At 35.1% G+C, this 14,306-nt stretch overlaps 1 protein-coding gene across 1 annotated transcript in view; it reads left to right on the top strand.

Annotated features, from left to right (window-relative positions):
* The window catches only part of LOC133332262 (uncharacterized), a 37,458-nt gene that overhangs the window by 1,677 nt on the left and 21,475 nt on the right, over positions 1-14,306 (top strand). The window contains exons 2-7 of the mRNA XM_061540646.1: positions 3,648-4,802; positions 10,489-10,574; positions 11,734-11,908; positions 12,665-12,819; positions 13,109-13,206; positions 14,117-14,259. Of these exons, the coding sequence (XP_061396630.1) occupies positions 3,648-4,802; positions 10,489-10,574; positions 11,734-11,908; positions 12,665-12,819; positions 13,109-13,206; positions 14,117-14,259 (1,812 nt within the window). The remainder of the gene's footprint in view (positions 1-3,647; positions 4,803-10,488; positions 10,575-11,733; positions 11,909-12,664; positions 12,820-13,108; positions 13,207-14,116; positions 14,260-14,306) is intronic.

Here is a 14,306-nt window from a genome sequence, read left to right as displayed (position 1 = left end):
GATTTGGAAGCCCTTTTATGTCATTGTTAACATATTTAATCTGCCCCCCATTTTCTATCGCCACATGACATAAATGATGCTTTAAGGGGGGTATTCAACACTTTGTAGAAATATTTGAAAAGTTACATAAACATTTCGTGCTAGAAACTTTCACCTGACATCCGCTCAACTTCAACGCTATTGATTAGTTGTTTAGTGGTCGCAATTAAATTATATGGTAATTAGAATCCGCAACAGAACAGAAATTATATTTAAGCCATGTATAGAGTTGACGTTTATGGATAATTGTCGAAACCAATATCGAAGCCGGTTAAACATTTTGTATCCAAAGCAGACAATGTTAATTGCTGCAATTTATGCTGATAAAAATGGCCGATCTTTAAAAGTCACCCCAACAGAATATGGAAAATTGCATCAAAATTTGGTAAAATACATAATAATGTTCGGTTTATATATATTTGCAACACCTCTGATATCCCGTAAAGTATATATACATATATTGCTAATCGATTTTGACATGTCCGTCTGTCTGTTGACATCACAATAGAGCTTGCAATACTGAAAATATATTCTGGGGATATAAGTGAGAATTATACGCCCACGTGTTTGGCATGGCTCTCATATAGCGGTACCCGCTAATATTCGATGTTTAAGTAATTTAGGCACTTTTTTATCCAATATTTTTTGTAAATTAAAAATTTGGTCTCTCATTGCTTGAGGTATAAAAAGTTCGGATCGGCCGAATTTAATATGTATACTTTTTTTAAATATCCACAACGTTTGCAGCAGTTTCATATATTTTTCCTCATAAAACTCGCTATTAAACGATGGAGGAATACAACTAAATTGGTGCCAACAAAGGAAACCGATGGTAACCCTACAACTCAGTCAAAGATGAACTCCGCTCTACTACATATTACATAGAATATTCGACTCAAGCATAACAAACGGCACTTTGGTTTAAATGGATTTTTACACGCATCCTCGGAAGATGGCTGGGTAAAAGTGATGTACAAATTGAATAATTCAATTAAGGCCATTGCAGCGAAAGCAAATGGATTTAATAATGGATTTTCTTCTTGGATACGGTAAGTGACTGACAGCCACGAGGATATGGATTTTGTAATCTGTTGGAAATAGGTTGAGGAAATTTACCTTGAGTTCAAATTTAATCTTAAAGGGGTTTCAGGCGGATGTATTTTATTTTTCAGAAATCGCAAAATAAAATTATAACAGAGTGGTTTTTATTTTATTCATTGCAACAATCACGTTTCGTGAACAACCTTTTGTCGTTCAGTCACATTTTAGCAATCTGGACTATGTTTGCGAACTAACAACACTAAAATGATTCAGTTTGGTTTCACAGGAACATTTCAGCGTAATGTGTTCTTTGGTTCGTTTCTGCCAGCTCAAACGAATGCACGTGCTTGGGAGCTTGAGACAAGCTGTCGAAATCTGTTCAATAATCTCCATCTTATTCTTCAAGGACAGCGTCTTTATTTATTAAATTGTTGTCCATCAGTATTCATAGTTCTGTGGGGCGAATGTCATGCAGAATAGTTGACCAAAAAAAAAAACATAATATATAGATCTCCTACGACATCATAAGACAACTGCAGCAACAGTCAAGAGTTGTGATTTCCAACGACAGACTAAATATATATATATATATATGTTAGAACATTTTAATCTTCCAATGAACCCTTTTCTTAGGACATGACACTTTTAACGAAATAACCGACTTAGTGGGCTGTGAATGGAAACCACTGAAGGTCTTCACACACAAAACAGAATTCATAGATGCTAAAGGCTAATCTATATATATACATATATAGATATATAGACACTACCCGGATACATATATGTGAATTATCTTCTCGTAATCAGATCAAAACAAATTTAAATTTAATTTTTTTAACAGAATTAAATCCGCAGAAAAAACGAATGAATTGGTACTACAAAAACACGCTTATGTTAATTCAGACATTTCTAACAATGCGTTATTTCACTTTCAGATTTTATGTCAATTCACTCCATTCTTAGGTTCACATATGCTACCGACATTTGCGGTATAGTTATGTGGGATTCTTTGTGCTTTTAGTGTGATGCGACATGAATAACAATGGACCACAATAGAACTGCGAAACAACAAACAAAGAGAATGAACGAAGGTATCCCATACAGAGTCTGACTCCGTCCCATGACTACCATGCAGGGGAAAGTGAATTATTCGAAATGATTCGGGATTAAAGGAAAATTAGAATGTATTCAGTGTTCAACACATCGAAATAAACACAATACTTATGTAATGATGTGAGAGGATATCTATGTTACACACCCGCACCCACACCTGCACATCGATACCCACAAACAAACAAAAAGAAAAGTACTAGTTGAGCATTTTATTTCCATTTTTGCTTTCTCACATCTGAAAGATCTTCGTTCCGTAGCTGGTTTCGATTCGCAGTAGTCGAATGCGAAATGTATTGAGCATTCATTTGTGTTTTTATTTCGGTTCTTTTTTCAGAAATCATTCAAGTCAGATTACACTGACCCTTGGGAAGACCTTTTGAATTCCCTTTGAATTCGTTGTGTATATATTTTCGATAAGACGTTTTCGTTGTAAATGTTTGCGAATGTACGTATCTTTGTCGATGAGAAATTACTTGTGCTGTGCAATAACATTTGTGTGTTTCAAAATAATATTTGTGTGTGCCGAAAAGTGTTTTGTATTTGCAACATCGTATACAATGGAGTGTATATAAGTTACTGATACTCTAGCAGTTCAAGTCATATTTTAATTGGAAGTTTTTTAAATAATTTGGCACTTATAGGAATATTTTACAGGTCAAAAAGGCGAACTTTACTGCAATTAATATTTTGGATATAGCTTATATACAATTTACTCCGATTTTAGATTAACAGATAAATGTTTCAAAAATGGAAATAATTTTTAGTTATATATATATTGGCAAGATAACATAACGACACACATACCTATACCTCATGATAAATAAGGTTCCTTCGATTATTTGACTCCAGGCGGCAATTATTTTTAAATTTCAATGTATGTTGAGGTTTGGTGGTATTGTTTTGGGTCATGATATCTAAGTACTAGGATTTCGAAGTAACTAGAGAAAACGAAATTCCTATTGCAATCCTGTACACTATGTCTAAGAATATAATTCTTATGTTAGACAGAAAGTTACTTGTATTTGTGGACTGAAAGTGCACAGTATTGAGAGCAGAGAATTTGGCTATGAATAAAATCGTAGTTATTTCATATATTCCTTGGCCTTTATGAATTACCTCAGATCATTTTGTATAATTTAAATATTGCAGTAGTAACACAATACCTTATTTTATATTATTATGCATTATAGAATAATAATTTATAATAATTAGTGATTTGTTATAATTACTGATTGTCGCCCTAATAACAATTACCCCAAACGTTGAGTTCTTATGATAACGAATAACGACATTTTCATTATCTCCCTCTTATGATGTGAGATTCTTTTTTTAAATGGCTGCACTAACTCTTTCCAGTTTTTAATTCAAAATTTAATTAAAAAGAAAGTGATATTATACGGCATCGTCTAACAATCTTATGGGTCTAACTTTTGTTTTTTTCTCTCTCGTTACAGTGTCACCGGAGATGATGACAACAATATCAACAAAAACAGACACAAATTTAAATAATTACTACAAAGCCATGACTAAATTTGCAAAGTTCAATACCAAATTACCTAGTCAACCGAACGAAGTGGAAACATCATCGGCTAAACCCTCTGTGGATGCTCAGCAGAGCACCATCACAGACATATATCCTGCACTGCAAAACGATATGGCAGCCACATTGGTCACACTGCAAACACCCTTCACAATCTCGGAATCAGCAGCAGCAACAACAACAATAATTACTACAACTAAAACATCATCTCAGCTTGGACAAATTGCAATGACCAGGCAAAGTTCACACGAAACAAAAACAGCAACAACAACAACAACACTCAAAACTGAGCATACAGAAGAAGGAGAAGAAATGAAGAACTCAGTTTACAGGTCGTCAACGGACAACCCCAGTACACCTGCTCTCATCGGTGATAATTACGACGTTGTTATCCGAACAACAGATACACCAGATTCAATGCACAAATCCACAGAGACAATGGGTGAGAAAGGAACAACGACAGTACAAATCGCTCCGTTTCATGGTGACAACAAAAACCTCAAGTATCCCAGAACAGAATCGAGTTCAGGCCAACACTATGGAACAACATCAGCAGAAACAACAATTGTCGCACAACACATACAACGTCCTGAGGGCAATCATGTTGGGTTTGCAACGAATCACAGGCACAACAGCAGTAGCAACAACGAAGAAGTACAAAAGACCATCACTGGGCAAAGAATCACAGCCACTGTCTCCTCTAGTTCAAAGTTAACTAAACAATACATCGCCCAGCCCAGCACTAAGGACCAAATAACAATCACCGGCATTAGCAACAACAACAGCACTGGCAGTGGCAGTGACACAAACGCCAAAGATATGTCGGTGTCATCACAATGGCAAACGACTCACTCAGACCTGCAGTACTTGCAACACAATCAATTAAAGAGACCAGCATTTCTGGCCGCATCTAGTCAGACACTGCAGCGTCGGACGAGGCAAGCGGACGATGAGCCAATCGACAAATGTCGTTTGTTTGAAGTGGGTGATCCCGAAAAGATGGAGCTGTATAGCCCTGACTATCCGAATGTCTATCCGAAGAACATTAATTGCACGCGTGTGATTACAGGTAAGTACCTGTATTTTCCGAATGCATTGACATAAGATTGCATATGTGAACTGGATGTATGGGTGTTATGAACGAATCCGGTCGGACATAGAATCTGTTTGAACAATATTGCCAAATGAACGATGGAAATTAACAATCAAATCTCATGCTGGCAACTTGAAGACAATCAAAATGAGATTATTTTCATTTCGATAAACGCCGTAAATGGTAGAAACGCCCTTAGACGGTTTGCAGTAAATAAATTGTAATGCAGAGTTATATCCTTAAATATCAGTTGAAAGGCTTTTGCTTGGCGAAAAAGGCAGTGATAATTGGCCAGTTGATGTGAAATTATAGAGCGCCATAATATTTTATACAGGGATTAAAACTTCACAAATAATATTAAAATATTTTTTTGAAATTCATTTCTATAAGTCATTTTTTATTCTTTCTATATCTACGATTTGTCCAAGAGACCACAATTAGAGGTAAAGCCATGTGTTTTATAAAATACACCAGTATATACAGGTCTGCTTTATTTAGTGTAACTTAGAAAAAAAATATTTTAAAATATCCATGACAAGCATAGCATCTGGGTTATGTATGACATATTTGAGCAAAAGAATAATAATCCTAAATAAATGAAACAGTTAATACTGCTCATTACAAAATTCATGTATTTCCCAAACTTCTGTCGTATAGAATTTATCGTCGAAGTTCTGTTTATTATCGTATTTTTGAGATACTGCCCTTCTGGAGTATAACGTGTTTATACCATCTGCCATCGCTTCCGTTAACCTCTTTCACAATTAATGTTATCAGGTTAAATTGTTGCAATTCGATTTTAATAAATTTCTAATTTAATATTTACCACTCCCGTATCGATGCAGTACCGACATAATGAAATTAAGGATCAATGACCCGTTTTACGTGAGCGTTTACACCTTTTCTCAAATCATCGAATTGGCACAGCTGAAATGTTAACGTCAGCTTTGCGATGTAATTTCAATTTGCACAATTGCATGACGTGTCCTCATTAGTGAAAAATCAATCAAATGTTCAAATCGACACTGAGCTGTCATAAAATCTCATTAGATTTTGATATGACAATTAACGTTCAATTTACAAATAAATCACTTAAAATTCTGATGGCGGAATTTATGTCGGCTATAACGATTGTAACGTTAGCAATTGGGACATTGACATGACAATGGCTCATCTCATCTAAAGAGAGATAAAGACCGGTCCATACAAATTATTCAAAGACTAATAAGTATAAAAGCTTCGTGGACGCAGCTCAGTTGATATAACAAATGAAGAATTATTGCCACATTTTTATGTTTTATTAAAAAAAGTTTCGAGTAACATGTTGGAATTGTATTTTGAAAAGTAGCTTAGCCAAGTTGGCGGCATCCTTGTCATCGCAGAGCGGTGAAAAATGAAAAGGCCATAAATCAATATCTTGAATAGGATAGCTAACGCATTCGTCATGTGTCCCCTGATACATTGGCAGTATTTATTGAAATTCATTGTTGACTATGAAATGACACAATTCTCCACACAAACATGTGTGCGTGTGTGTGCGAAGGTGGGGTAAAAATATAATAAATTTTGAATTTGGCGTTTCGTTTCGAGTTGATGTGTAGATGCCGTGCTTAAGCCTATTCATGCTGAAATCTGTGAAAATCCAACCTTCCTCGGGACCTGCAGACAGAATTGGAAATATTCTGTGGAACATGCCCACGAACGTAGAACTTTGAGTTGCTAGTTGAGCAGTTATCTACACATGTTACACAATTGGTATTGCCATTCGCAAAAATACGTTCATATGTAGCATGTGAATTACGAATAAATACACATGTACATTCACATCTTTGCGAAAATCATACAAAATGTAAAACGTACATTGTTACTTAGGTTTAGCTGAACACATTCTACTAAATATTTCTGTACACAAAATAAGGACCATGGACTTTAAAAATATTCTAATATTAATATATTGTCTTTGACGACAAACATTATGCAAATGCCAACGAATACAAATTTATCTAAACATGGCCAATTATATCCTAAGCTTTTGGGTTACAGGGGATTTATACACTTTTCCTGATCAAAGTAACTGTCTGTGTAGCAAATTCGTTTTAGGCAATTTGAGTGAAGACATGCATCTGCCCGGTTCTCACGATTACTCTTATAATGTTGTAGATCAATCGTCGAAAATGGAGAATACCGGATCACTCTTTCTGGCAACTCCTCCAGAAAAAGTAAAAACTAGCAAAACTCATATAAATAGTATCCGATTTTATCCATCATCGATATGCATATCATAGACATGCTACAGAATATTGTACAAATGTCACAATAAATAACATTGTCTGAGTCGATCTAGACATGTGTGTCCGTCCGTCCGTCCGTCCGTCCATCTGTCCATTATAATTTGTAAACACGATACAGGCCACAGTTATGGACCAATCTTCTCGAAATTTTGCATGTAGGATGGGTTCTGGCCAATGAAGACCCCTATTGTTTTTGGAAAATATCGGTTAATTTTTAGGGGATGAAATGGACCAAAAACTTTATTTTTGTCGTGTTTTCTGGCCGCTGCAGAGGCCGCAATTATGGCTCAAACGCCGCGATTTTTTGCATGGAGAAGGGGATCGGGTCAAAGAATAAGCGTGCCTGTTTTGATAAAGATTGGTCAATATTTAGCGGGTCAAATGAACCCTGACTTTTGTGTGAAAAATGACAAAATTTGTATTCTATAGCGTATATATTTACCCATGAAGAACAAAGACCCGAGAAGTTGATAGCGCATCCAAGACGAGTGGTTGACCTTTAAATTGATACCAATTATATGGTCGTATGTACTCAGATGTGGGAGTTACACTTAAATGTTTACAGGTGCTTACGTACTGATATATTATTTAGTAACCTATTACACACTGTAGGGCTGATATATTTCCTTGAAGTTCCAGTAGTGGTCAAGGACCTTTAAATTGATACCAATTATATGGTCGTATGTACTCAGATGTGGGAGTTACACTTAAATGTTTACAGGTGCTTACGTACTGATATATTATTTAGTAACCTATTACACACTGGAGGGCGGAAATATAGAGCTGATCGCTATGAAATGTTCCTTGAGGTTCCAGTAGTGGTCAAGGACAACAAATACAGGTGCTTACGTACTGATATATTATTTAGTAACCTATTACACACTGGAGGGCGGAAATATAGAGCTGATCGCTATGAAATGTTCCTTGAGGTTCCAGTAGTGGTCAAGGACAACTAATATAATTTTCGGTGATGATCAGATAATAATTTTGGGATGGAGTGGACCGAAAACTTTTTTTCGAGTCGATCTATAGGCCACAATTATAAGCCGAACATCACAACACAACCCACGGTCAAAGGAATCTGGACAAGTAATTAGAAGGTCTGTGCTGAATATTAGTAATATTCTGAAAATATGTCCGTATAATGAAGAGGTGCTATTGACCTCTAATCGGACAAGAGGGTGCAACTATAACGAAATTTTGTCAGGCTCGGAATAAAAATCCGCAGAAAGTTAGATTTCCGTGATAGTTGTGTAGGGTATCGTATGGTCGGCCCCGTCCGACTATACTGCTCCGCTCACTGGTTATAGTTACAATATTGGGTCGAAACTTAGACTTACGTTGAATTTTTATTTCATTGCCATAACAAAAAAACAAGGTGAATAAATAATAAATTAGATGTTAACAGTAAAAAAACCAGTAAGGAAAGCTGTAAAGTCGGATGGGGCCGACTATAAGATACCCTTCACCACTTTGCGCATATTCAACAGATGGAATCCTAACAGACGTAGCATTTTTGAAGGACCATTAACATAAAATAAAACATGTCATTCTGCAACCTATACTAAATTTTGGTCAGATATAGAGTTGCTTCTTACAATGCATTGCAATGGGACAAAATTATGTAAATAAATTTAAAGCAAAATATCGAAATCTAAAGAGCCTATATAGCCAAAAAAAGCATATGTCAATTTCCTTATTCGCATGTTTTCAACTTTCGATATTTTAATATTTCACCCGACCGATAGTTATTTACTTTATTATTAAGTTATATATTTAGCATTTAGCATTAAGACCATATTCAACGACTAGCATGAAATATTTCGTCTCGGTTAATGGTAGTTACATGTGGTGCCGGTCTCGTATTTTAAAGACATTGCAATAACAACCGTTGTTGCCAAAACCCCTGCATCTCGTTAACGGCTTTTCCACACATCATAAAACTAAGATGTCTACATTTTCCGAACCAAAGCTTTGTAGTACTTCGAGAAAAAAATCTTATAACATACACACAAGTACATATGTTTATATGAGCCTTACATCTGGTTAAAATAGAGGCAAGGAAAACTACATTCAAGATTACGAACGTTCATATTACTCAAGAAAATGTTCCGCAGACATGATGTGTTATGTTAAGCAATTTTCAAATATTCAAAAAGTTTCAAACATATTCAGACTCAGTAGTAATTGTAGTGCGAATACATAAGTGTGTGTGTGTGAAGTGATCCTTGAAATATGACTATTTACTTCGTTAATAGCAGTCGATAACACCTCTTTTGTGCCACAAATAACAAGTCAAAGTTCAGAAGTGAGTCGAAGAAAACTTTCAAATTTGAAGTGGAAAAGAAAGGGAAAAACCATACTAAGTATTTAGTACAAAATACATGGAAATTGAACAGGTATTTGGCACCTTACGCACATTTAATGTAGGCGTTGGATAAACTTGCGTAAATTTGTAATTAAGTTTATCTTAGCAATTAAAACTTATTTCTCGTTTCGCACGTAATTAATTGAACACTTATTGATGGTCTGGTGCCAAGGAAGAGGTTTGGTCCTATCGAAAATGCACGCAACGTATTAGAAGCCCTATGTCCCAATACCATTAATGTTTGTGTTGAGTCACAACTCTGATATTGGCAGTATAAATTATGACATATTAAGAGAATTGTCTTAGAATATTGTAGAGTATACATTACATAAAACTCTCACACAAAACAAAGTACGGACACCGATTTAAGAAGCACATAAATTGAGAACCCCGAATTATTGAAAAATTCAACAAACTGTATATGACACAGGATGACACTCTAAATTGTAAAAATATAGTTTCCACACGATGAAATATACATTGCACAGAAAATGTATATAGACAATGAAAATAATAAACTGTAAGTTATTGAAATGTGGACTTTTTTGAAAAACGGCACAAATATGAACTGTGTGTATAGTTAGTATTTGTTTTTGCGTTTTCAGAACCCCAAAAGTTAGGAAAATCTTATTAGTGAAATCCAAAGCGCATTATACTATTGTTCGGCGATAATTTAAATGTTCTACTATTTCGTATTGTGTAGTTCATGGCATAATAACACAAGGTAGTCTCATGCAGTCATATGTTTCCAATTTTTTCATAAATTTAGTTTTATGGCATTTATTTTTAATTTTATTCGACATATGACTTATATGAATTCCATATTAAGGAGGGTCGCCATTATCAATTTCTCAAATGAGACTACCTTACATAGTTATGCCATGTGTGTAGTTTTAAAATTACCTCCACTTCTCAATATTACTAAATGATGTATCCAACAGAAGTCTATAATTTGAAAACCCACCCAACCTATTTTACGGCCATCTTTTTTATATTTTTGCAGCACAAAAGGGACAAATAATTCGCCTGGATTTTCGCAATTCATTTCACATAGAAGAGAAGGAGGACTGCAAATTCGACTTTTTAGAGGTAAGTTGTTAAACATGATGTGAACGTAATAGTTGGTAAATAGCACCATGTGCATTTTAAGGCATATTGCTAGAGGGCAAATGTTTATTTGAATCATTCCATATTAAAGCTGAAGGTTTGTGATATAATCCCCCCATCACAACACATGTTGCAACATTCAATACAGAAATTTGTTTTTATAAAAACACTAACAATAGACTATTACAGTGGCCAGTGTCTGTATTTCCATAAAATCTGAGAGTTATAAAATTATTGTAGAGTAGTTTTTACGCTACAACGTAGCTTTCTTTTGGGCATGTTTATTTGTGAAAAATGCTAACGTCTCAAACGTTTTATTGCGATATTTGTTAGCCAAGTTTCTGTGTTGAACTTAAGATTTCTTTTTTTGTCCTAACCATTTGCAAGTTTCGGCTTCATTCAGTTTCCTTTTACAGATAACTAGGCAAGTTGTGTGGTTGTGGAAGATATGATTACCGGTTCAAATGAAGCAGCTAAAAAGTCTGCTCACAAAGTTGTCATCTTTACAATCGTTGAGTGGGTCAAGAAATCCTTGAAGTAAAGCGGCATAATATTTTCGTTTGACTCAACCTTTCAAAGGATTATTCTTGTTGTTAGAAAGTCTTAAGGAACTGAAGCAAAGTTGCATGTCTCGTTTGTCGGTAATGGCATTTTGCGTTAAAGGATTAAAGGAGCTCCCTTCAATGTGTCTCACTGTGCAACACAATTGGGACAAGAGAATAAAATTGCTGCTATCACAACGTAGTTCTTGCTCAACTTACTTTGCAAAGTTTGATTATGGAAACTACCAATTGCGATGGGATCCAAGTTATAATCAGTTATTCGCACTATTTAAACTTTGCCTAAGAGAATCACTTTATCGTAAAGACCATTGTATCGTTTTAATTAGTTGATTCTTTACATTCAAACATATTTCAACCAGGAATATATTTTACTATATTTAAATGCATGTAATTTGTTAAGGGATAATGTGATACACGCCCGCTTTCTACTATTAATTCGGCTGTATAACTTAATATTCAACAGCCAAAACGTCAGGTATTTTGTGTTTGTCACGGCTTTTATCGAATATGAAACATTCAAAAACTTAAGTCAACAACTATTTCTAAAGAATATTTTCATTTGATATTTCTTCTTTCAGATTCGTGATGGACAATATGGTTTCTCAAATCTAATAGGGAAATTTTGTGGAACAGATTTCCCACCGGAGATTACATCAAAAGAACGATATCTTTGGCTGCATTTTCATTCAGATGAAAGTATAGAATATTCTGGCTTTACGGCTGTTTACGAATTTATTGACAGAACCAGAGACGGTAAGTTTTCGTGGGTAAACATTTTCGTCGGTTATTGTAAATTTGTATTTCCAAAATGATCAATCTTGGTAACAAGTTTATGACGAGCTGTTCATTTTATTGTGCTCATTCAAAAATTTGAATAGTCCTTAAGGATTACAATACGTTTATTTAAACTAGCACTTATTTTAATTTACTTCGATTTACTTAGGCCTTTTGTGTAGTGTAGATTATCTTTAAACTTCATACGACTTGATTTGTGTGTGTGTGTAATTTTCAAAGAGTAAATACAGGTCCATATAAATATCCATATCAGTTGACAATTTACAAATGGCAGTCACTTAAAAAACCATAAGCACTGAGTGGAACATATTTTATTGGGTACTTTATCAACTCAATTCTCCGAGCAACATATCAACACTCACACTCCTCAGCATCAGTGTATGTGTATATTTCACACACACACACAATTGTGTATGTTTGATTCTCTGTTATGAATGTTTGGGACCAGAACAATCGTCTACATTCACAGAATCTTGACAAATAATGGCAAATCAACAAAACGATCAAAAGTAATTCCCTCAATTCATTGGAAATGCCATTCATTCAGTGATAGATAGACAAATGCAAAGGAATTCGTAAAAATTTGCATTTCATTTTTTGAATTTATATTACACACACATACATACATAGATATATATTTATATATGTTTTTTAAAATTTTAACGCATATGATTTGGTTTGTTGTTGTTGTCTTTGCTAACATTGTTGTTGTAGCTCCCAGTACGGATTTAAATTGCACAATTGAAAAGGGCGGCGACGAGGGTTTTGTTAACAGTACCGATATACCACAGGAGATCAGAGATACCGTTGCTGCCAATAAAATTGCCTTAGATTGTATGTGGCGTATTCAGGTGCAAGAGAAGTGGAAGGTAAGTCCTCAGAGTTGGAAGCAATCATCAACAAATTGAAACGAATAAAATTTCAATTATTATTTTTCATATTTTATATTTCCATTCACACACACACACATATACACACATACACCATGCATAGACAATTTACACTCTCATTCGCATATTCGCACACACACACACCCACATACACACGTTTGCTGGCGAAACTACAAATTCCCAAAAATCCTTATTGATTTGTATGCTAATTTTTTACTACTTTTTTCTCCTCTCTTTTTCTTCTTTTGACTGATGTTGTCTCCAACAGATCCAAGTGAAATTTATAGATTTCAAATTATCCAAACCCAATGACTGTGACGTGAATTTCCTGGACATTTTCCCAGAACAGACAGTGATGCCCCTCAGGTGAGTATTGAAGCAACAAAAATAATATTTACCCAATTTAGAGGCGTTCGCTTGTCTGGCCCTCCAGGCCGAAAAATGAAAAGTGAAACTGAATGTATTTGATTTGTCAAATTTCGCATTTTATAAAATGCGATGGCTTCATGCATTGATATCATTAAATAGAATCCGCAAACTCTGCACCCTATAATATGTCTCCAGAAATATGAAACAATGTTAAGAAAAATCGTACTAAAAATGAAAACATCGGAGATATATTAAACACAAGTATGATCTTTCTGGATTTCCAGAAAACTGATTTTTTATCAATAAAAATAATAAATATTAAAAACAAATTCGTTTACCCGATGCAGCCTAATGTAATATATTAGGCACTCACATCAACATTCAATCAAATTCAATGCACAGTTACACTTCAAACCTAAAAACCGTTTGGATTCATGCCAGCCAAGTGCCACTTCATTTCGGAACTATTGCTGAAACAGCGCTGACAACTTTTACTCTGGCGCCCAAAGGCATTGAAGCTTTATCGTTGCTGTGATTGATGTGTAAGCAAATAAACAGCAAGCCTTGCCGTCGAACTGTTGCTCCGACTGCTGCAATTGGCTTCCAATGTAATTGTATTTACAGGCGAATCTGAATTTCATTTAATCGATGCTGTTAACCGTCGCTCCACAAAAGGGCATCGCCGTCGTCGTCGGCTCTTGTGGATGTATTTGACCTTTTGTCCCTGGAGACCATGAACTAACTAACTAACAAACGATTGCATTCAACTACAAGAATTTGTATGTTGAACTGATTGGAAATAATCCACTCTCTCACTCACTGACTATGAAAAATGTTCTATTTATTTCATCTTTGTTTTGTTTGTTTCCTTTTTCTGATATTTTTGTTTTGTTGTTTTTTCTTTCAGAGTGAAAAACTTTTGTGGCTCTGCCGGTGAGGGTATTACATCGGAGTCCAATATTTTGCATATGCGGTTTTATGCCGAGCAACAGGCCGTAAACTCGACATTTTCCATTTTGTATACCGCCTTCCGAGATCGAGGCAGTGGAGGTAAGTGTACTTTCCCCTCGGGTACTCATTGTGTTGGCGTTATTTAA

This window comes from Musca vetustissima, unplaced genomic scaffold (assembly GCF_032173495.1).
Source record: "Musca vetustissima isolate MV318-11 ecotype Yass unplaced genomic scaffold, APGP_CSIRO_Mvet_v1 utg25509, whole genome shotgun sequence".
Classification (NCBI taxonomy): domain Eukaryota; kingdom Metazoa; phylum Arthropoda; class Insecta; order Diptera; family Muscidae; genus Musca; species Musca vetustissima.
Note: the sequence above shows the minus strand (reverse complement) of the source record. Positions and strands in the feature narration are given on the sequence as shown.